The sequence below is a fragment of the Fukomys damarensis genome, unplaced genomic scaffold (assembly GCF_012274545.1).
Source record: "Fukomys damarensis isolate Sample0158 unplaced genomic scaffold, DMR_v1.0_HiC HiC_scaffold_34, whole genome shotgun sequence".
NCBI lineage: Eukaryota > Metazoa > Chordata > Mammalia > Rodentia > Bathyergidae > Fukomys > Fukomys damarensis.
Genome location: NW_022900946.1, coordinates 6269575 through 6293372, shown reverse-complemented (window position 1 = coordinate 6293372; position 23798 = coordinate 6269575). Strand labels below are relative to the sequence as shown.

General features: G+C 43.4%; 2 protein-coding genes across 2 annotated transcripts in view; both read right to left on the bottom strand.

The window, feature by feature from the left end:
• Positions 1-241: 241 nt before the first annotated feature.
• Positions 242-23798, bottom strand: part of Cdr2 (cerebellar degeneration related protein 2) — a 25435-nt gene continuing 1878 nt past the window's right edge. Inside the window, exons 3-7 of the mRNA XM_010623544.1 lie at positions 23680-23789; positions 15506-15618; positions 2938-3086; positions 2523-2684; positions 242-1987 (exon numbers count right to left, since the gene is read on the bottom strand). Of these exons, the coding sequence (XP_010621846.1) occupies positions 1123-1987; positions 2523-2684; positions 2938-3086; positions 15506-15618; positions 23680-23789 (1399 nt within the window). The 3' untranslated portion in view covers positions 242-1122. The remainder of the gene's footprint in view (positions 1988-2522; positions 2685-2937; positions 3087-15505; positions 15619-23679; positions 23790-23798) is intronic.
• Positions 8889-9795, bottom strand: LOC104861842 (ornithine decarboxylase antizyme 1-like). The gene is given in 3 exon segments (XM_010623449.3): positions 8889-9459; positions 9462-9510; positions 9512-9795. Coding segments are annotated over 3 exon segments (687 nt in total). The 5' UTR covers positions 9722-9795; the 3' UTR covers positions 8889-9031.

The window sequence follows — 23798 nt, the reverse complement described above, 5'->3', positions numbered from 1 at the left end:
TAACGAATATTTAGTAATGTGAGCAGAATTTATACAATTAACCCTCATAACTCCAAACTTTCTGCTTAAAAGAAAATGGGGAAAATCACTTACCAACTCTTCCTAGAAATGTTGGAAGGAAAAATTCATTTGATAAATGAAATGGCATAAGCTTTTAAAAAAGCAGTAAGTCCATTTATTTTCACAAGTAGCTTTATTTAGCTTTTAGAAAAATATATACAATAATCAGAACTTTGGTTCTGTTAAATAGTTTTAAATTAAAACATACTAGAGTATTGGAGAGAGAGGACACAGTCAGGACAGCAACGCTGCTTACTAAAGTAGGAAATAGGGATTTCTGCAGCAAGTCCAAGTCACTTACAGTAATGATAAACACTGAGCAGGAGAGCTTCTGGCTGGCAGGTCTGCCAGCTCTCAACACCGAGGAGAGGAAGGGGTTTGACGTCTTTCAGTCTGAACTTGAGAAAGGAAATTAAAGATTGACATCGTTTACCCTCAGGGCTGCATCTCTGAGTAAAGCTTTTCAAGGTGGCTGGTGGAGGCCCCTGGGGACCACACCCACAGGCTTTGATCCAGCCGAGTCGCTCGGTTAGAGTGGGGAACACCAGAATCTGTCAGTCACAGCCCAACGCCAGCAGATGTAACAAAACTGAAGAGTATTTAATGCCATCTACTTTGGATTAGACTCCTGCTTTCTCTCAAACATTCCTCCAAATGAATTCACAGTTACCAGCAGTGTTTGCAAACGATCTTGGCGCAGCCCCCTCACTTCTATAGCTCCGAGAAGCTGAGCAAGGAGGCCATGGGAACCGCCTCGGCTCTGTTCTAACGCTGCCCTTTTCCCCCATGTCCTGGGTCTGGATCTCCCTCCAGTTCTGGGGCTTTTCCAGCAACTGCAGTCTCACCCGCGCCAGCCAGAGGCCAGTGTGTCATGGCGTTTCCTGGGGAGTTTTAAAGGAAGTGTGCAACAAACAGGTAGCTTTCCTTGCTCTCTGCATTTGCTAAATAAGCAAAGTGATGAGGCAAAGGCCGCGAGCAACAGCTGGCTTTGGAGTCTACAACAACTGTCGGATCGGGAGAAGGGACGGCGGGAAATAGGGCATCGGCAGCGGAGCTGGAGGTTCAATCAGGAACGAGAGGAGAGGGATGAGAGGACAGAGATCGGTATCTCGCTCTCTGCTCCTCTATTTCCTGCTTAGTTTTATTGATACAACTAAAGATCTCCTTAAACAATGCCTTGTACTCTGGGGTCGCCGCCTCGGTAGGAGAGCAGGGGCGCTCGGCGGCGACACAGCAAGGTTCCCAGCCGTGGGCGCCGGCCCCGGTCGGGTCCCTAGCGGGAGCCCTGGCGGTCTGCACGGCCTTGTGCGACAGGGAGCCCTGCTCCTGCTGGCACTTCTTCAGCAGCTCTTCGTACTTCACCTTCAGAGCACTGTACTGCGTGTCCACCTCGTGCAGGAGGGAGACGCCCCGCTGCTTCACGGCCCTGGCCCTCCTGATGCAGGTCTCCTCGTGGCCCTTCACGATGTCACCTCCCGCCAGACTGCTGAGGACCGTGTCACTGCTGCTGCGCTTCAGAGGCTTTCTGTACGCCTCGGACACAGTCAGGAACATCTCCTCCAGCAGGCTCTGGCTGGGCTCTTTGAAAGGAACTAACAGCGGGTCCGGCACCAGCTTCTCCACCCCGTTCGGAAACGGGTGCTCGGCCTGCAGTGCACGCCGCATCTCTACCACCTTGGCCTCCAACTCCAGCGCCCGTGCCCGGTAGGCATCGCCGGCTCTCAGCTGCTGCTCCAGCTCGCTGTTCTCCTTCAGCACGAGCCCGTACTCCTCCTCCATGGTCAGGCGCTTCTGGCGCTCCAGGCTCAGCTGGGCCTGCAGCGTCGTCACTGTCTTCTTCAGGTGCTCGTTTTCCTCTTCTTCGGGACTCTGCTGGCTGTGCAAGGAAGTGATCTTCTCGGCAAACACATGGTCATACACGAAATGTCTGGGGAAAATGTTGGAAAAAAACGCACAGATCAACTGAGAAAGCAAAGAAGTGTGTGTGTGTAACTCAATCTTTCAGAGGAGCTGTGACAATGACTCAAAGTTTTAGCCTATTCCATACCAGTACTAGGCCAGTGGCTAAAATGAAACTGCGTGAGACTGGGAAATGAACACATGAAACAAAACAAGTTTTGTGACTAATTGTTTTTTTAAACATTAAGAATATTATAGAACATGTACCAGCAGTATGACACTTGCCTCACTGGGAAATACAGCGACCCAGGTTTCTCGGCTCTGGCTGCAGGTCAGAATCACCCAGTTAAAACCCATCTGAGTGGACCTGGGATGTAGCTCAGCGGCACCGTGCCTGCCTGGCAAGTGTGAAGTCCTCAGTTTGATTCCCAGTACCAAAAGACAAAACTAAACAAAAACTACAGGGCTGGACATTTAGCTCAGTGGTTCTGGTGCCTGCCTTGCAAGTGCAAGGACCACTGTTCGATCCCCAGTACCAAAACCCACAGAACGCGGGCTCTTACTGGCGGAGGTCGTACAGCTCTTTCAGACAGGAGAAACTGGGTGCTGGTTTCTCAAGCTCACACTTCCTCTGTCTCTTCCCTGAGCCAGACGACTTCAGTTCCTCCACTTGGCCTTGGAGGTGGTCAATGTTGTTCTGCAGACATTCGATTGTTTCTGTCAGGCTGTGGGGAACAGAGAGAAGAGGGACAGTTGCTGCTTGTCATATTAAATTAAGGGCAAAAATAGGAAGAGATTAGTCTCAAGCCACTCCAACTGGGCTTTCTCAATTGGAAAGGATTTATATTTAATCTCCTTTCTCCAAGAAGAATTAAACTAAACCTTACTCCATGGTAACCCAAACTTTCTACCGCTACGTTCTATTCCAAATTATACTAAATCCCTCCCCTAGGGTTCAATAGATTCTAGATCTTTTACCTCAGAATTTTTTGCTGTGAGGCCTTGCTGTCAGCAACTAGCTTTTGATTTGTTTCTTCCAGTTCTCTTGCTGTGACATCTAGTTGCTCATAAACTTTTGCGTGCTGTTCATTCATTTGCCGTAGAAGCTCCACCTGCTTGGTCAGATACTGTGAGAGAAGACAGTCGAGACCAGGTGACAAAAGCAGACAAGATACGTTATTTCAACACGAATTCCCTGGCTTCCCAATGTCTTAGTTACTTTTCTCATGGCTGAGACAAAATGCTTGACACCTAAAGCTAAGCAGGAGAGGTTTATTTGGCTCAGTCTATAGGTTTCAGTCCGCGGCAGAGGGGCATTGCAGAGGAGAAACGCAAGTGACCTAGGGACCTCAGCAGCTTTTTTCTGCCCCTTTAATATTCTGTCTGGGCTCCTGGGATCCAAGCAGGGCCAGTCAGTGGACTGACTTAGGAATCGCCCACCCTTAATCCCTAACAGGAGCCAACCACACGCTCTAGACTCACCCGCCTCTGGAACAGCTGTGCCTAGGACTGCATGAGGCTCTGATCTGAGGAGACAGCCAGACACAGCCGTAACACCCCAAACCAACCAGGACGGGGTGAGGGCTGCCACACTCCCAGCACAGTAACGTGCTCACCAACACGTCGGCAGTCTTGCTCTAGAGTTTTCCCAACGAACGTCAGGACGTGGAACGATCAGCTCTGCTGCTGCCCACTGGTGGCCGATCACAGTCTCAGCCCTGCCTCCCTCCTCAGTCCCACTCTGTCACTCAGGGAACCCCAAAGGTTTTAGGGAACCAGGGGCAGAGACCAAATGTTTATCTTATGAAAAGAAATTTTAAGTTCCAATAAAACTACGTAGGAGGAAATAAGCCATCCTTTATATACTTAGCTACCCTAGTGCTTAGCACTGTTCCTTGGAACGATAAGGCTGGTCTAATTTTACAAAGCACACAATATACATAAAATTAATATTCAAGAGCAAAACTGAAAGGGAGACAATGATAATCTCTGAAAGGAAAAAGCTTGGAAAATACCACTGAAGTTTAAAACAACAAGAGCCAGGTGTGGTGGCACACACTTGTAATCCTGGCCCTTGGGAGGCTGAGGCAGGAGGATTGCCACTAGTTTAAAGTCAGCCTGGGCTGCAGAGTTCAAGGCCAGCCTGAACTGCATAGTGAGACTATGCCTCAAACAAAACAGAAAATAATTATGTTTAATAGGAAGAAGGAAGCCTAAGGTATGGTGTTTTTTTGTTTGTTTGCTGCGGGGGGGCGGACAAGGTCTCACTATGTAGCCCAGGCCGGCCAGGAACACGTGGAGATCCTCCTGCCTCAGCCTCCTGAGTGCTGGGATTACAGATGTGTGTCACTACGCCTGGCTGATTTTTCACTTGGAAAAATCACCCCCTCCCCTTTTTGCCTTTGAGTGAAATATAAATATGCCGGACAAAAAGCAGTAAAACATAGCTATCATCCAAGATATTTAAGTGTAGTACACTTCTAAGACTGCTGTTATTAAACTTGCCAGACTATTTTGGTCTTGCTAAGACTACTTTGTAAATGCCCGAGGATAAAGAAGAATAATCAGTCTGAATGCCACAGTGTTCGGTCACCTTCACTCTCGCCGCTACTCAAGTCTACCTGAAGATACTAACACACATACGTATCCCAAACACAAGATTCACGTCTCTGGACGCAATCAGAAAGAGGGAAAAAGAAAGGGCTGAAGCATTTCTGATGATCAAGAGGTAGCATAGTGAGAACCCCACACTGAAGCACTCTTCCGAGTCCACACTGTCCAAGTACCGCAGGGCCAACAGACATCTTTCAAAGGCACGGGCTAGATGATACTTGATCGGCTCTTGAAGGTGTTGACTCACATATGGCCTTTTCCACATCTAGTTCAACTAAACTGGTAGCAATGGGTTGCATGAACAATTAGTCTCTGACACTCTTGGGGTGAAAAAATGTTAGGAAATTCTTGGAATTTCAGAAAAACAATGTTCAAACCTTATACTTCCTAACACCCTCTGTGAGGTCTGGGCAGGAGTCAGTAATCAGGCATTTATACTTCTGCTTCAGAAAGTATGAAGATTATAAAGGGCATCAGATCAATGCAGGCCACAGTTTGCCTCCAAACTAATTTGCTATAAACTTAAGTCTTGGTTCACATCTTCTTGGGTCCAGAACTGATCACAGAGGCTGCAGATCTCAGTGGTCCCGGAGAGCCGCGTTCACTCTTTCTGCCTTAAACCCCCTGGTTTCTCTCCGTCCCTTGGAAATCAATATCAGTTCTCACGGGGAAGCCTTTCTGACAACTTCCTTTGTCTGACGACTTAAGAATTTACTGTTCTTAATAAGATGAAACTCAAAGCCATCTCTTACTAATTTGGGTATCTACCTCCCTTGTACGTACACACATGAAAAAATACGTTAATAAACATATTAGTCACTTTCCTTGTCCCCTGGGACAAAGTACCAGATGCAACTTAAAGGAAAAGAGTTCTATTTAAGCTCATGGTTCCAGTGGGTTCAGTCCAAAGTTGGTTGATGTCAGACATGGTGGCAAATGCTACAATCCCTGCACTCAGGAGGTTGAGGGAGAAAAGCTGGCCACAAGTTCAAGGATGTTGAAAGCCAGCCGTAACTACACAACAAGACCTTGTCTCAAAAAACAAAGCTGGCTGTATCCAAGGCAGAGATGGCCCGGTGCAGGGGCAAGGCAGAGGAGAGCCAGGAAACAGAAGGGAAGCGGGGAGCCAAGGACAGGAATGCATCTTTCCAGGTCAAGTCCTCGGCAACCCACCTCCACCCAGGCTCCACCCCCTAACTGCACATGCACCGGGGAACTCAGCGGGTGCCATAGCCCAGTCACCCTCTGAAAGCCCCACCTCCAAATACAGGAGACTGGAGGGACATTTCAGATCTAATCCATAACCATAAATGCCCCAGTTTCTCCTCTTGTTAAACTTTTGTTACAGGGGTCCACTCCAACCAAGGGCTCATGATGGCTGAGGAAAATTTTATTTTTTCTCCTCTGTATGTGAAAATATACATAAAGGTATAAAGGAATTTACATAAACAGTGATATATTTAGAGTCCAGGATGATATGTGATATATATAAAATCACTCCTAAGAGGTGGCTACTGTCATCTTTATTTAGAATGACAGTTTTCAAGCGTTACAAGTGTGCTGAGATTTACCCGGAAGACTTCACAGGGTGGGACCTGGGTCCTCATGCTTCACAAATGCCGACTCAGCAAGAAGTGGCATAAAGCCAAGATTCTGCAATTTTATCAAAAAACTCAGACAATCTTAGCATCAGCAGACATGGATCCCACTTAGGAGAGAGGGTCTGACCTTTTTGCCGTGCTGGGGACGGGACCCAGGACCTCTCAAATGCTAGGCAAGCACTACCACTCACCACTTCCTGGCCCCAAACTCTTACCCTTACTGCTTACCATTTTCTGTCTTAGGTCTTTGCTTGGTTGCAGTTATTCACTATATTTTAACTGTATCACAACAGTATTTTCTGTCATAACATTATGTTTTACTATATTCTTAACAATCTTTAATTCCCTGAAATTACAAACTGGTTACCTTACTTTTGACTGCTCCCCCTCAGGGCACCACTCACCTTACACACATTTAAAGCAAACCCAAGCTGGGGATTTAGCTCAGCGGAGCTGCTGTCTGCCTTGCAAGTGCAAGGACCCGAGTTTGATCCTGGTACAAAAACTACCAAAAAAATCAAACAACAACAACAATAAAAACAATAAAGCAAACCCAAGCCATCTTAGTTCAAGTGCACATCTCTATCCCACTCCCTCCCCCTTCAGTATGGAGCACCGAACCCCTGGGCTTGCACACACTAGGCAGGCATTCTATCCTGGGCTACATCCCCAGCCCTTTTTACACTATATTTTGAGGCAGTCTCATCAAGTAGCTCAGGCTGGCTTTAACCTGTGAGCCTCCTGCCTAAGTTTCCCAAGTAGTTGGGATTACAGGCCTGCAACACACCATGCCTGGCCTATCTCTGTATGTTTTTGAGGTAAGACTTCATTTTAGCACAACCACAAGTCCTAAGGGATGAAAACATCTCCTTCCTATTTATGTTTCAGCATAACATTTTCCCAATTATCTCGTTGTTTTCCAGCTTCCCTCCTTTCACACTCAGGAGTAGCTTTACCTTAAACTTTTGGAGTTGGCCCACGTTAAGGCAAACCCCTTCCTCCTTTGATGCTTTTAATGTGCTCTCCCCTCTCCTAGGAGAGGCACTTCTGGCTGGCTCCACTTAACCCAGCTAGCTCTTCTTAGACCCAGGTCCTAGGACAGAATCGACTGGGTCTATGACCTTGGATGGGGAACACAAGTTACTTGGGTAGTTTTAATTGTAATTTGGCATTTTCTTCAATTACAAAGGGAACCGCCAGTTGTATTACAGGTATTTGTGACCATCACCAATAGAAATCACAGGCATTTTCACATCACATAGTAGTGGTTGCAGAAATCTTGATTTATTGCTTAGGATTATCACTATTTGAAAACATGGTAGTTTTTGTTTTGCTTGTTTTTGAGACAGGGTCTCACTATGTAGTTCAGGCTGGCCTTGAACTCACTATGTAACCCAGGCCGACTTCAAACTCACAGTGATCCTCCTGCTGGGATGACAGGCGTGTGACACCAAGCTTAGCCTTTGTTTTGTTTGTCGAGCCAGGGTCTTGCTATGTAGTCCAGCCTAGCCTTGAACTCATGATCCTCCTGAGTGCTGGGATTTCAGGCACGTGCCACCATACCTGGCACAATTATGCTCGTTTTCAGATTTCCACTAGATCTTGTTATTTAATGAATTAATACATGCTTTTCAGTGTTTGGTAGCTATTTTAATATTACAGATTTCCTTTATAATTCAGTGTATTTTTAAAGAAATCATCAGAGGCTTAGAGCACAAAAAGTTCAGAATTTCAGTTACCCAGTAAGCCTCATTTCAAACAAGCCAGGTCCAAAGCAGCATTCTTCCCAAGTTCCCACATGATCTCTTGCTACACAAACTATTAATCAACTGAAGAATTTCATTGTTTTTCTTTTCTTTTCCCCTCCCGGTGTGCCCCCGACCAAAGGGAAGGGTCTTGTTCTATCTCTTCCAATCCTTCAACACAGCAGGGACTAACAAACCTGCAGGATGGCAATTTCTAGACCTTTATTCACAACACCTTACCGAGCTGGACACAACTCAGATGTGAAATACAAGGAGATGGAACTGAAAGATTCTGAGATGGGCTCTGGTTACAACCCTCTGGGGAAGCAAGCCTATCGGCCCCTACCTCTTGCCTCTCTTTCCCATGTACGGATCATTTCTCTGCTTATTTCCATGACACCGGCACCCCTCAGAAATCCAAAGTGAGGGCATTCACAATCCTGCCACCTACTATATGGGTCAAAAATTAATTGCCCTTTTCTTCTTGTTTTTATCTTTTTAGTTGTTCGTTTTTCTAAAGTTATAATATCAAGGGCCGGGGATTTAGCTCAATGGCACCGTGCCTGCCTTGCAAGCACAAGGGTCCTGAGTTCAATCCCTGGTACCAAAAAAACCAAAGATATAATGTCAAATTAGGACTGTGGCCAATATACAGCAAATAAGTCAATATGCCGATATGTACAGAGGCCATTTAAAAAAACTACCGCTAGTTTGCTTTGACATATAAAAACATGATTGATATATAACAACCTTGTTTGGTATATAAAAACACAATGGAACAGTTTAAGAACGTCATATTTTGGTCTTAAGAGGACTTGGCCCTGAGAATAATCTAAAGAATGACAAGGAGCTTATTTTCACATGGCTGGAGTTTAATCTTCTTCTTCTTTTTTTAAATATAAACTTTTATTTAGAATTAGAGCAAATACTTCAGTATCACAAATACATTAAACTTCAAGAAATATATGGCTAATTTGGAGTGGGCGTTTATTTGCACAATTATGACACGTGGACAAATGCAGAAGAGAGGACCGAGTCTGTGTCCCCCAGTGCAGCACACTGAGGGGACGGGGATGACCACCACCATGCGGGCTCCCTTGGCAGTCGGGGCCACTACTCCTCCTCACCAGCAGACTCTCTCTCCAACATGTAGGCCATGAAGCAAGCATCGGGTCTCTTGGGGACAAGGGGATGCCCTGGTCTCACAATCTCAAAGCCCAAAAAGCTGAAGGTCCGGAGCAGGGCAGCTCTGCCTTCCCGGTTCTTATGGAAGCAAATGAAGACATGGTCCGCATGGAGCTGCTCCTCTGCAAACTCAAGGAGAACTGCGAAACTGTCCTTGCTCCCCTCAGGCAGGGGGCCGCCTGGGATCTCAAGGTAGAGGCTGCTGCCGCTCCACACGGCTCTCCAGGTAATGTGTTTGGCATCCGTGAGCCTGGACTGGACATTTAGAATCCTCCTCTTGTTATTAGATGTTAGTTCCTCTGTTATACTCAGCTGATTATCAGAGTAGAATGAGTTAGCTGAAAGACTGTGATCCCCTGACTATTCCCTCGCCCACCTCGGATCTTCAGGGGTGGGTGAGGGACATCAGGAGCACCACCGAGGCCCTGGACCCAGGTTACTACAGCAACTGATGGAGACCCTGGGACTCTCGCTGCTGCGGCCGCCGCGGCTGTGCAGATTAAGAAGTGGCATGGTGTGGCTGGCGTGAATGGTGGCACTAAGTTTATCCCCTTCCTTCTCTCTGGTGAAGCAGTGGCTATTGAGGATCTGCTGCAGGGAGGATTTCACCATCACCATCCGGCCACTGGGGTCCAAAACCAGGAAAACCTCCGCTGCGCCTCTCCGCGCTGCCGCTGCTGCCACTGCTGCTGTCGCCGCCGCTCACCGTTCGCCTGGAGTTTAATCTTACATCAAAATTAATCAGAAAGGCCTTTTACCTCTCTGAATTCAGTTCCAATCACCTGTATAGGAGCGTAACTAATGTGATCAGCAACTTAGAAAGAAAAATCAGACCTCTGAGCAAGCGCTGACACAGAGCAGACACCAAACTCTGGAGTCTGACGCTCTGCTCTCAGGCCTGACCTCTGGCCTCTGAACTACACTTACCCACTTTCTGAATGCAGAAGGAAATGTGTTAGCATATTTCCTATCATTCACCTCAAGATACGGACATGTTTCTTGCGTTCTGATTTTTCTCAATGCAGAATCTTTGATACAAAGACAAATGAATTTGACAATCATGTGAAATGGAGAAAAGTCTGTTCGTACAAAACAGTGGAGGGAGGAGGACGGAGGATGGCAGACGTGGGTAAAACTTCAGTTACTGTGACAGTATCAAAGTCTGAGCACCTCTAGAACTTTGCACAGAATGTCACCTGAGTACAAGATCCCGACTACCACAAAGGCTATAAAATGGGCCACCGATATGACTGAGGAAAACTAAGGAAAAGAAAGGCCAGCAGGATTACTGAAAACCTATGTGAGATTGTGGGACTATAACCTGGAGGGCAGGAACAGATACACACAACCCATATACAACAGGAGCAGAGGGGAAACTGGCTTCCCAGCAGCGCTGAGCTTATCCTGAGGTCAGGGAGTACAGGGCAGGTCCTCTGAACTTAAAACAATGAAAATAACCTTTTAGTATTACGTTTGTTTTTTTTTTTTTTTTTTTTTTTTTTTTTGGTACCAGGGTTCCAACTCAGGACCTTGCTTGTAAGGCAGGCAGTGGCACGACTGAGCTAAATCCTCAGCCCATACTATTACCTTTGAAAAATCCCTTTCCCTTGATGAAAGTAATGTATTTCCCTTAATAGGAAATCTGGAGAGTAGGAAAGTGTAACTATAAAAAAAAAAAAGCCATCTATAATCCAACTATTAAAAGCTTGGCATACATTTAAGACCTAATCTACAGTATTTCAAGAGGGTTTATTTTTTCAGAATGATTCTTTTACTATAAAAATTCTGAGGACATGGGCAAATAAACTACATACTGTCCAATATGTATCATTTCCTTAATTTCCTCCCCTTCCAACAACCCCTTATCACCTCACAAGGGCACAGGATCTGAGAGGCAATTTTCCTGCTCAAATCCTCTAGTTATTTGCAAATAAAATTTAAGGCCTATACCTGAATCTCTTAACATGTCAGCCAGAGCGTCTCGCCTCCTTTAAAATATCCACAGGTGGAAAGCCAGAATTTAGGAATTACTGGAAGAGCTTTGTAAACCATTTCTTCTCTGTTAAGATATTTCAACAAGTGTGTGGAAAAGATCATAAACACAGCAAAGGTCCTCAATACTGCAGTGAGAAATGGTGTATGGGGATGGAATAAAACAAAACGAGAAGTAAGTGTAAGAGCCAAGAGTGTAGAGTACTGGCCTAGTATGTACGAGGTCCTGGGTTAATCCCCAGCATCTCGAAAAGGAGGAAACACAACACACACACACACACACACACATGAGTATCGATAGATGTTGTAAAAGAAGCAGAAAATGCTTTAAATTCCAAGGAAGGCATGAACTCTTGCAAATCAGGATGCCTTGCAGGCTAAACTAGTTTGAGAGGTCAGCAAAACTGCTGTGGAGACAGTGCAGGTGTCCAAGAAGAAAGCACAGACACAAGGCTGCAGGCTGCTTAAATGACTGTAGGAAAGATGGGTTCATCCCTCATTACAACCCACAGTCCCTCTCTTCCCCTCCCCACCCACTCTGGACCAAAAACACTTGCTCTGGAGTATAAAAAAAATTAGTTCTTCAAACTAGCAATGAATAAAAGGCTATAGGATTCTGTAAGCCAGTGGAACCATTACTTTCAGTAGCTTAGTTTTTGTAACATGAAAAACAATGTCTATCAAAAGCACTGATCAGTTTTTACGAAGACTGACTGAAACCCACTAACAGTCTCTGAAAGAATACTCGTGGTAGGGGCTGGGGATTTAGCTCAGTGGTTCAGCTTCTGCTTTGCAATTGCCAAGGTCCTGAGAGTTTGATCTCTGGTACCAAAAAAAAAAAAAAAAAAAAAAAGGGAATACTTGTAGTATTACAAAACAGCATTTGGGAGTTTTCTAGCTGTCTACTTCCATAAATCAGAGTTTGGGGAATTTTATTCTGGTATTTCTGCCAGTTCTGTGCTATTCTTTGTCCACTGACTAGTCTGTTCCTGAACCTTTTTAAACACTATCTCATTTTCAATTGCTCTAGGTCATGTGGAAAGAGTTGACTTTTTGATTTTTAACTGTTATTTTTCTAAATTTAAAAAAGATGACACACTACTTTTTTTTTTTTTTTTTTTTTGGTACCAGTGATTGAACTTGGGACCTTGTGCTTGTGAGGCAGCCAGCGGCACCACTGAACTAAATTCCCAGCCCAACATATTGCTTTTCTAAGGAGGGAAACTGCCAATAAACATTCTAAAAAGTTAGTTTAGGGGTATGCAGGGGGTCCAGCTCAGTGGTAGCATGCACAAGGCCCTGGGTTCAATCCCCAGCACAAATAAAATAACATAATATATAAAATAAAATGTTAGTTAAAAACTTGTACAAGTGATTCCATTCATGTAACGGTCAAAAACACATCAACATACTGTAGAGTGTCACTATCAGAATGCTGGTGACTGGATGGATGGGCTGATAATGTTTTTATCTGGGTGCTGGCTGCATGGAAAGTCATCAAACTACATACACTTAGGTTTGTGCTCTATTCTGTCTGTACACTTTAATAAAAAGTTGTTAAGCAAATAGAAAAAAAAGGACAAGTATAAACTAAGAAAAGAGCCCTCATAAAGCTTATGGGGGTTCCTAGAGGTTGCAATAACAAGAGGTACATAATCAAAGATCATCTTTCAGTAGGGTGTTGGGCTGTTTGGCTGCCTGGTTACTTTGACACAAGCATTTGTTGTAGACTGGATAGACTTTTTCTTTTTTTTTCTTTTGGTACTGGGGATCGAACCACTGAACTAAATCCCCGGCCCTGGACAGACTTCAAAAGTCTACACTGCGGTTTGTAACTCTGCCCAGGCATAGATGTGAACAAGCAGGCAGTAAAGCTAATCTGTGAGAGACCCTGGGTATTAACTGGGCTTAGCTACTATGCCTCTCTCATCTCCCTGTTGTGCATTTCCTATTTCCAGGAAGCAATTATAAAAAGCAAAAAGGTAGGGGCTGCTCTCAGCTATAAACCAGATCTGGATAAAGAGTAAAATAACTGTATTCTGCAATGCTTTGATCTGTGTTACAGTGGACCACATTCTCTATAGAAGTGAGAGACATATATAAATATTTCTGAAAGTATTCCAAACTACATTTATTTGAATAGGCTTATACATGTATTTAATTTTATATTTAACCATTAAGGTCTGAACTGGATACTTCATTTCCATTATGCTTTGCGGTGTCTTATGGAAGAGAGATGGTAGACTTAGAGAATCTCAAAGATCTTTTTCAATTATTCCAGAATGTAAACCACCTGACTTAACTGTCTAACCCTCCATACCACAGAAAAGGAAGAGAGATGACTTAAATCATAAAGCAACCGTGTTTATAAACTCTTGCACTAACCAACAAGTATAATTCTAATTCCATAACCATTTGGCCTTCTTCCATATATACATGGAAGACGTGTTAATGTAACTGCTGGTTATAGTGTTTAGATGCTTTCATAGGAAGCATCAATATAATGTATTGAGACTATGTATCCAAATACAGATAAATCACCCCAGTGTGTGAGTCTATACTAGTTTATAAAATTATTCAGTGATCTGAAAAACAAAGGCTAAGAAACAAAGCAGGAAAATGAGTTCCTTGATTACATATAACATTTGGCTGGTTTAATAATTCTAAGAAGTGATTTTTTTTTTACAAGTCACTACATTTAATTTAGGGTATAGTATGTCCTTTTGTTCTTTTTTTGGCAGTACTGAAGGATGAATCCAGGGATGTTACCAAGCCACATTCCCAACCTTTTTCTAACTTTGAGACAGGGGCTTGGCTAAGTCTCTAAGCCATTCAGGCTGGGCTTGTTGCACTTTCAATCTTTCTGCCTAAGTCTCCCAGCGTGCTGGGATTACAGGCAACCATGTCAGGCTTTTATGCTTTTTTAATGTAAAATGTGCTAAAAATGGTACCTGGAAACTCCAATAATAATCCTTACAAAGGCCAGGGATTTAGCTCAGTAGTTCCACTGCATGCCTTGCAAGTGCAAGGACCCACCTGAGTTCGATCCGCAGTAACAACAACAAAAAGTCATTACGAACTATGCCTTCCTAGAATTATAAAAATGTGTTTCAATCACATCACTGGCTATATTAAATCTTGCTGAAGGGGAGGGTCATCTTTTTATAACATTTTATGGCTAATGTATGAAATTAACACAGATTATAAATTTGCCTTAGTTTTGATGATAGTTTTACTTGTATTCAAAAGTTGAAATGCACGCGACTGCTCTGAAGGCAGAGACTTACGCAGCAATTCTGCTTCTTTGAATTCCCAGCACCTGGTTCAGCACACAATCACTACTACTTCGATGTTTCTGGGTCTTTCACATTTTCCCATACACAGGAAGAGGCTGGTGTCTACCGTCCTGATGTGAAGGTGCGGAGCTGTAGTAAGTATGCACCTTATAAGGGGCTGGGAGAAGCTTGGGGCATGGAGAGAGGTGCTCCAATGGGGCCCCATCTGGCTATCAGCCATAGTTATCTTCACACAGACATACAGCTGGGCTACCTGAAATGGCACCTTCCATTTTATTTTTTTTAAGTAGAAATTTATAAATCTTAAAACATCCTATAAAGTTAATATAGAAAATATAAGTGATTAGGCCATTTAACTTTCTTTTCTAAATAAACTGAAAGATAAAGAACACAACACTTTATAGACACTGTATTTCTCTCTTCCTAACCTGGAATCTTACACAGTTTTATTTATAAAGGCAGTGTTAAAGGCTTTAAAAAGCATTTAAGCACTTTCTATTTTAAAGCCCTACACTAGCATCTTTCATTTTAGTTTTCCAAACTAGGCAAAAAGTAAAAGGAATGTGTTTTTATGAGTAATTCCTTGAATGGCACAAGGAATTTAAACACATGAAATCAGGTACTATGATCTTTTTACTTTCTTATCTAAATCCAAATCTGGACGGGCGTTTGGCAGTGAGAGGGTAGGAGATGGCACCAAGGAGAGGGAGACAGATATTCTCAATAGTGTGGACAGTTTTCTTGCTTAAACTGGGTGGTGGGTAGATCAATATTCACTACCTTATACTTTTACTTTTCTTTATACATTAAGTATAAAACTGAAACTAAGTATTATATCCATAGTTTCATTTTGCTTTACATACTGGGCAAACACCAAACCATTTACTTCAAGCACACTTAAAAATATATAGAGAAATCTTTTATTACAGCAAACTTAAGTATTAGAATCCCCCAACAATAGAAATTGACCCCTTACCTCTCTGATTATTCTTATTTTCAAAAGTCTGCATTACAAATTAAGTGCTGGTTCTAATTCCAAAGTGTGATTATAGCAATATATGACTGGCACAACTGTAACATGCCACACATAAAGTATCCCCCACTGAGAAATTACCTCAATTTCCTGTAACTGCTCCTGATTGGTTGTGTACATTTGCTGGAGAGAATCTTCCAACTCTGTGTTCCGATCCAGTAATGTCTTCCCAAGCTCAGCAGCAAGCTGGAGATCTAGCACAACAAATGAATCTTAGAATAATCCAAAGGAGTTTATTTCGACATTTTATATCTCAGTCCTTAAGATAAGAAGGAACCAGGTCCCATCACATATAGTATAAGTCAGGTCCCAATGGTAAACAGAATGATCCAGAAAGGAAATCCGAGTTCTAGGGACAAGGGGAAAAAATGAGAACCAAGACCTGTCATGTAAAGGTACAAGATCCCAATGATGAATGTAACTGTACTGTATGCCTAAACTGTACCAATAAACTCAATGAGAGAAAAACAATTTTTAGTTTAACCGGGGTCTTCTAGCAGATGAAGTACTCTCATATACCCTTACTTGTAGGAAACAGAAAGACAGCAATCCATTTTTGTGGACATGTAGTCATCAGTTCAGGAACGATCATTTAGTACTGTGTCTTCTAAAATCCAGTATTTGCCAATGGGATGGACTCATCAAATCCTGACAATCTACTTTTCTGGATGGACCTTTACATCAGAGTACCAGCAGGTCTTTCAATAGTCTCTAAAGTTCCCATGAATCCAGCTGCTGTGACTACAATGCTCAAAGCAAAATTTGTTATGTATTAGACTCCAAATGGGACTAAAATTTTTTTTTTGGGGAAAGGGTCTTCCCATGTAGTTCAGATATAGCCCAGGCTGGCCTCAAATTTGCAGTGATCATCCTACCTCAGCCTCCCAAATGCTCGCATTACAGTTGTGCACTACCACACTGGGCAGGGAATAAAACTTAAGAAAAGAAAAAAAATGCATCAATAGTAAGAAAATTACCCCAAGTATTTTTTTATCATGTTACTGCCCAAGATGAACCAACCAGCTAGGCAAAGCAGCAATATTTTTTAAAAATTCGTATTACAGAGCCGGGGATTTAGCTCAGTGGTTCCGCCACCTGCCTCACGAACACAAGGACCCAAGTTCAAGCCCCAGTACCAAAAACAAAACAAAACAAAAAACAAACAAACAAAAAATATTACATTTAGTATAGAACCGTATTTTATTTTAAACCCAATTTTTCATTTTTGTTTTTTTTTTTGGTAGGGGGGATCGAACTCGCGGCCCCACGCTTGCCAGGCAGGCGGCAGAACCACTGAGCTAAATCCCTAACCCTCAACTCTCTTTTTAAGTATATATGTACACAAGACAGGGTTTGTTTATATTACACACAATTCCAGAAATGAAAATTTAGTAAAAATACAAAGGTGACACTAGTTGTAACATAGGTAAACTGAAATACTTATCTGTACAACAAATTTTATGGCCCTTTGATACGGCAGGAAATGCACTAACCTCTGAATAGGAGGGCCTGAGGGCCAGTCTTAACTACCATTTACAAGAACACTTAAGTGAGGTGACTTTTAAAGTTATCCATACTTTTTGTTTAGAGAAATGACAGCTTTATCAATGTAAGAGTGTAAAATCAAATGAAATATACAAGATAGCATTTTACAAAGTAAGCTCCAATATGGAGGCAAAGTATTGCAGGAACTCACTGACTGATGAATGAATGCTTTCATTGTTAGGCACTTTCTAAGCTCTGGCTATAAAATGATGCATGGAGGGGACGAAGTTCCTGCCTTGCTGACAGTCCCAGACTAGTCGGGGAGGTCAGACAGCAGACCAGCAACCCAACCTGTGCCGAAAAGGTGCTGAAGCAGTAAGTGCTGAAGAGAACAAAGCAAGAAAGGGATAGAAGAGAAATGTGGCTGTCCGAGATTCAATTTTTTTTCCCCAGTAGAGGGAGATTCAATTTTTTTTTTTTTTTTTGGTTCCAGGGATCCAACTCAGGACCTTGCACTTGCCAGGCAAGCAAAGTGCCACTGAGCCATCCTTGGCCCAGGAGACTGAAATTTAAAAACATGTGACATTACAGTCAAGATGTATGTAATGTAATGGATAAATGACCTGTCTTAGTGTCTAGGGGAGCCACATTACAGGCAGAAGCAAAACAAGTACAAAGTAACTGGAAAGAGGCGTGACAGGCACTGACAGGGGGTCTGATGAAGCTGGTGCAGGAGGGGAGTTAGCATCAGGTGTGGTGGTGCACCCTGAAATCCCAGCACTCGGGAGGCTGAGGCAGTAGGGTCACCGTGAGTTCAAGGCCAGCCTGTGCTACACAGCAAGACTCTGGCTAACCACCTACCTACACCTACACACACACACACACACCCCACCAGTTGAAGGCCAGCGTGTGCTACACAGCGAGACTCTGGCTAACTACCTACACACACACACACACACACACACACACACACACACACACACACACACACAGGGGCCCCAAGGCTGGCCAACCTGGGTAGAGCCTAAATGGAGAGGTCAGGATTTTGGCTTTTACCCTAAATGGGATGGAACCCAGGGGAACTGGCTGCCATTAAACCAACTACCGTGACAAACCAAGCACTGTGACAGAAGGGTTAGACTATAGCGGCCTAGACCATAGAGCAGAGACACAGATGGGGAGAAGGGGCAAGATTCGGACATATTTTAAAAGTAAAGCTGCCAGGCTCTGTTGACTACCCTGATATGGAAAAGGAAAGAGGGTAGGGGAAATATCTGAATTCGGTGATGATGAAGGCCCATTTTGCATCATGAAATTTTTTTGGGGGGGGGGCATACGCCAAATCTCCAGCCCTTAAAGGCCCGTTTGGAAAGGGAGGTAACAAGAAGGGTCTCTGTGAAGGTTCAATTTAGCTTTGGTTTGAAGCATAAGAATGTCACCAAGAAAGAGCCAGGAGAGAGCTTGGCATAACCTACAATGGCAAGCGGCTCAGTTTTTCAGATGTGGAAACCTGAAGCACAAAGCTATTGAGTGGGCGGATTAAATCTACCAGATGAGTCACAGGCAGGGCAGAAACTACTGCCAACAGGCTCTCGCTCTCATCACGATTCTTACCATCCACCGTCCCTCAGTTTAAGGGTACTGAAAGGGCTAGCCTTGTACTTCTTTAAGGTGGAGGGCACACATTTTCCTGGTTGAGGTACTTAACCTTTTCCCATTGTTTTCATGGACGGCAGTGAGAAACTAGCACTCAACTACCTGAGTATCTGTTGCCAGCTCTGCTGGTGAAAAGCAACTACAACCCCAAAGAAGTTACTATCTTGTTTTCGCCAGATGAAAAAGCATGAGTGTATGGGTGGAGATGAAAGAGTTGTTTTGCACTCACAGGTGTGTGATGTATATACGCGTGTATACAGAGACCCACACAGAAACCAGTACCCTGTCTTAAAGGCAAGCATACAACACCACGGAGATATCGCTCCAGCCTTTCCTCTGGCCCGCTCTGCAGTGATGAGTAAAGTAACTCTTCACCGGAGAGGACTGGAGACTCGGCAGGCAGGCACCGCGCACTCGCAGTCAAACTCCTGGCGGAAACCTCTTCCAGAATCAAAATGATCTGAGATCATCATCAACCACTTTCATCCAGTTACAAAACTACTCATGCCACTCCTGGCAGCCAGGACATCTTTCCTGCCCCTGCTGCTACCCAGAGAGGTCAAGTGCAGCGCTTCAGTAAACAGCAAATGAAGAAAGAATGTGAGACTCTTCCTTATCATCCTCCAAGTTTCCAGTTGAACAAAGCTAGCCTGTCTCGTCTCCTAAATATTTCACTGGACATTTAGAACTCTAGCAAGTCAAGTCTCAAGTGCAGGAAAGTGCCTGTGAAGTCACACTACTTGTCTCACAGGACATTACTTCTTCTGTTTAAAGACAACAGACTTTTTTTGGTCTTAAAAAAAAAAGTTCATTTCCTGCAGCATCTGGCTTCTAGAACCAAAGAGACAAAAGCTGGCAGTAAGCCCAAGAAGGTTTTCTAAATAATTAGTACAGGCAACAGGAGAATGTTGAGTGTCCTTTATTTATATTTTTAATAAAGGCACACACAAAAAAGAAACAGTATAGTTTCAAGGCTTAGCAGACCTGTTTGCCTGTATTTTACAATAAGGATTTTTATTACATCGTTTTCTAAATCCTACTGAACTGGTCTGCCTTAGGCAGACACTAAAAATATCATAGATTTATTGCAGACTGGAGAACTGCAACATATCAGTACCCTCATATGTTTGATATTCTTTCCACCAGTCTTTGCAAGTAATATTCTATTTTAATGGTATAAACTGTTAAACACATATTTACTCAGTCCTACCTATGCCATGGACAAAAAAATTAACACTAGCAGTTGAGGGGCTTTTAAAAGGACCTTTCCTCCAGAATTTTGAAATCTTTAAATCCCATTTTACTTTAGCATTTCCTTTTTTTTTTAAATTTTTGAGACAGGGTCTTGCTATGTTGTTCAGGCTGGTCTTGAACTCACAGCAATCCTCCTGCCTCAGCTTCCTGCTGGGATTACAGGCATGCCCACCTTCAGCTTCTTAAAGAAAAAAAGTGAGGACAACATATTCCCATGTTAGCTGTAGCTTGTAGCAGTGTTTTAACATTAAGGCTGAAAGCTTTTCTTATTACAAAGTCAAATGCGTCATTTGGTGACGTTTCTGTTTAACTCTTGTTGCCAACATTACTATAACTGGGAATGCAAAAAAACCTGACTATAAACATCAAGAAAAAAGATGGTGTCTGTTTTTAATGACCTCCAAACAGTCATTTGGCAAATTAGGTGCACATGAGCAAGATGTACTTATCTTGGAAAGAAATGTTAGGACTCAAGTAAAATTTCACTTGCTGATCCATATACTCAAAACCTGAATACTTATTCTATGCCTGCATGGCTCACTAAATGACAATTATAGTAGCAGCCAGCCTAAAAGAAAAATTCAGCCTCTGAAGTCTCTCTGCCTTGTTCTCAGGGGCACGTTTCAAAGCAAGCACTATCATTACCTGAACAGAAGGCTCCTGCTGTCCCAGAAAAGATCTTACCCACAGAGATTATTGTCAGTATCCCTACTGTGCCAGCTCAGCCCTCTCACAAAAGACAGTTTCTTCATCAAAGTGTTTTGAAAGCAAAGGGCTTTTTCTTGCCTGGACTCAGCTTTACATGTTTCTAACAAGGTATGAACAGGACACCAGAGTCTACTGAGGTTAGAATTTTTCTCCAATTTTAATTTAATCAAGAATGTCCTACACAGAAAGTGAGAGATATTGCATTGTTTCACATATAAGAGAAACCCAAAATAGTAAAATACAGATAGACTTTTTGGACATAGGGAGAGGGAATGAGAGAAAGGGGAGAGGAGGAAGGGTATAGAGAGAAAGAGGATTAGCAATGATCAAGATATGATATATACGTACCATTACCCTAAAATGAATGTCAATATAGGGCCTGGGATATAGCTCAGCGGTTCGGTGGCCTGCCTAGCAAGCGCAAGGACCTGAGTATTATGTATTCCAAACATATACAAAAAAAGTCCTAGTAAACTTTGGCACAAAGGATTCCATTACTTAAAAAGTTTAGTAATCATAAGTTTTTTTTGTTATTGCTGTTGTTTACTTGGCCACAGGATCTTATTATGCAGCCCGGGCTGGCCTTGAACTCTCAATCCTCAAGCCTCAGCCTTCTGAGGGCTAGGACTGCAGGCATGTGCCACCATGGTCAGTTTACCAGTCATAAGGTTTTGAGGACAAGACCTTCAAAAGTTTTAAGGCACTGTCTCCAAAAAAGCGTCACTCAGTGGTAACAGGTGAGGATGGTTAAAAAAAAAAAAAAACAAAAACAGATTCCTGCACACAATAAAATACCACCTGTGCTGCTTAATCAAGCTGAAAATGGGACAGACCTGTTCCCAAACTTTACTGACAGTAAATGCCTACTAAAGGCCCGCGATGTACCAAACAAGTAGTGGTGACACGTCAGGAGGCACCAGCTGCAGTCTTCTCCAACGAACACATTCCTAGGACTGAACTCCTTCGTAGGAAACGTGACAACCTATCGTACCTGTGGCCAGCTGGGCACAGTGGCCCAGAGCCTGGGTGAATGTACGAACACCTGGCTCACAGTAGAAGACACCCTTCTGAGAAAGGAATGAATTTTCAAATCTGTTACAAGTTTAGCCCCAGGCTGAGGGTGCAGCTCACTGGTAGAGAACTTGTCCAGCATGTGCTAGGGCCTGGGGTCTACCCACAGCATCACTAAAAAATAAAGTTTAGCTCTTTTCATTTGGCAAAACTGGGGAAAAGAGGCCCTTTATCCACAATGCAGTCTCCATGCTTTCACAGATCCACAGATTGCATCCACACGTTTTGACTGTTGGAATTTCACATTTTCTAGGCTTACCCCGCACAGCTGGTTACGATATAGAGTCTGTCAAAGTCCACTGTGGTAATGCACGTTAAGAGCCTTTTGAACAGAACAGGACAAATTCCAAGCACAAAGTGGCAGTGAAGAGGTTCAGAGGTCCTTCAAGATTTGTCCAACTGGATGACCCGGTGACTTAACTTTGGTCGGAGGTTAAGGGGAATTACCCATGTAAGCACAGTGCACTTGCTTCTCAGGTGGTTCAGGTGGTTCCTGGTAACTTCCCACAGGGCCAGAGCAGTATGGACTAAAGCACCTACCTAGTAATGCAGGAGGGCCATGATAACGTAACTGCATGTTTCAGTTCAGTTAGAAAAAAAAAGTGAAATAAGCATCTATTGTGACATGTTAAATATGTTAGACGAAGAAAATTCAGAAAAATAAAGTACCTATCTAACCTCTATACCCTTAAAGATTCCGTGTACCTCTTAAATATAGGAAAAATATAGCTTTGGTTGTAGAAAGTGTTTCATTTACTACAGGAAAATGCTGCAATTACACTGTGGTTGCCTCATTAATAAAGTTATCAAAATGAGCCATCAATCCCTAGGGGGCAAATCAAAAATATGTTTAGGGGTACGACAAACATGTTGTGTAGTGAAAGAATAGGATCCAGTTTGCTGCAACCGCTAAATCGCTTCACAGTCAGCCACTTTGGTTTAAGTCATTGCATATTAATTTAAGAAATCACCTTTGCCCAAAAGAGGCACTTGGTTTTTGTTTTTCCTATTTTAACTATGAGTCATTCAGCCAGGAGTGCTGGCGCACGCCTGTAATCCCAACACTGGGAAAGCTGAGGCAGGAGGATCACCACAAATTCAAGGCCAGCCTGGGCTACATACTGAGTTCAAGGCCAGCCTGAACTGCACAGAGGCCCTGCCTCAAAAAAACAAAAACATAACTATGAGTCATTCATGTCAACATTGCCCCCCCACGTTCAACAATAGTATAAACATGCAAAGCAATCATTCAATATTCAACTAAATGAGGTGTTCATTTTCACTGCAAGTTTTAATAACTGATTTACTGACTCACAGGAACATAAGATGCTTGGAAATTTTGCTGAGGATTATTCAGCATACCTAGTAGTTCAGAATGACTGTCCTGTAGCTCCACATGGACTCCTGACTCCCACAACAGTACACTATCTACTTCTACCAGTAACTAGTGTTAAGAGTCTGCCGACATCATCCAGTTTTATTGGGAGATTTAAATGCGCATCTAGTGTTAAGGGCCAACTCATGTCTGACGCATAAAAAGCATCCCGTAGGCCAGGCGTGGCGCACACCTGTAATCCCAGCACTCGGGAGGCTGAGGCAGGAGGATCGCTGTGAATTTGAGACCAGCCTGGGCTACACAGTGAGTTCCAGAGCACTCTGAACTACATAGTAAGACCCTGTCTCAAAAAACAAAAAACAAAACAAAAGCATCTCCTAAATGCAAGCTCCTGCTATTAATATGCGGGGGTGGCCGGCAGAGACTCCAAATTAAGGGCTGCCCTAAAATTGTTCTGGACACTATAAGCAAAAAAGCCAAGGCAAGGCCAATTTTCAGCTGAAAGCTAGAGTACAAACTGAAGTGGCAAAGGTATAAATCATTTCACTCACACTTAGTGAACTATACGTACAAGCAATCACACACACACACAATTTAACACCCAAGTGAAAAAGCTGCAAAGTAGGATGGCGTGGAAGAGGTAGCTGTTGCCTTAGCCTCCTCATTCTGAGTGCGACTCGAAAAACTTACTCCCACACTTAGCTTCAAACAAGGCCCTTATCAGCTTGGCCTCTGCTTTCCTCACCTGGAAAATGGGACAAACTGCTCTCTCGGGGTGATGCCGCGTGGTAAGCGAGAGAAGACGGGCAAAAGGCTTCCGACAAGGCCGCCTCCCGCCGCGGCTCTCGGTCTGCGCTGGCCGCG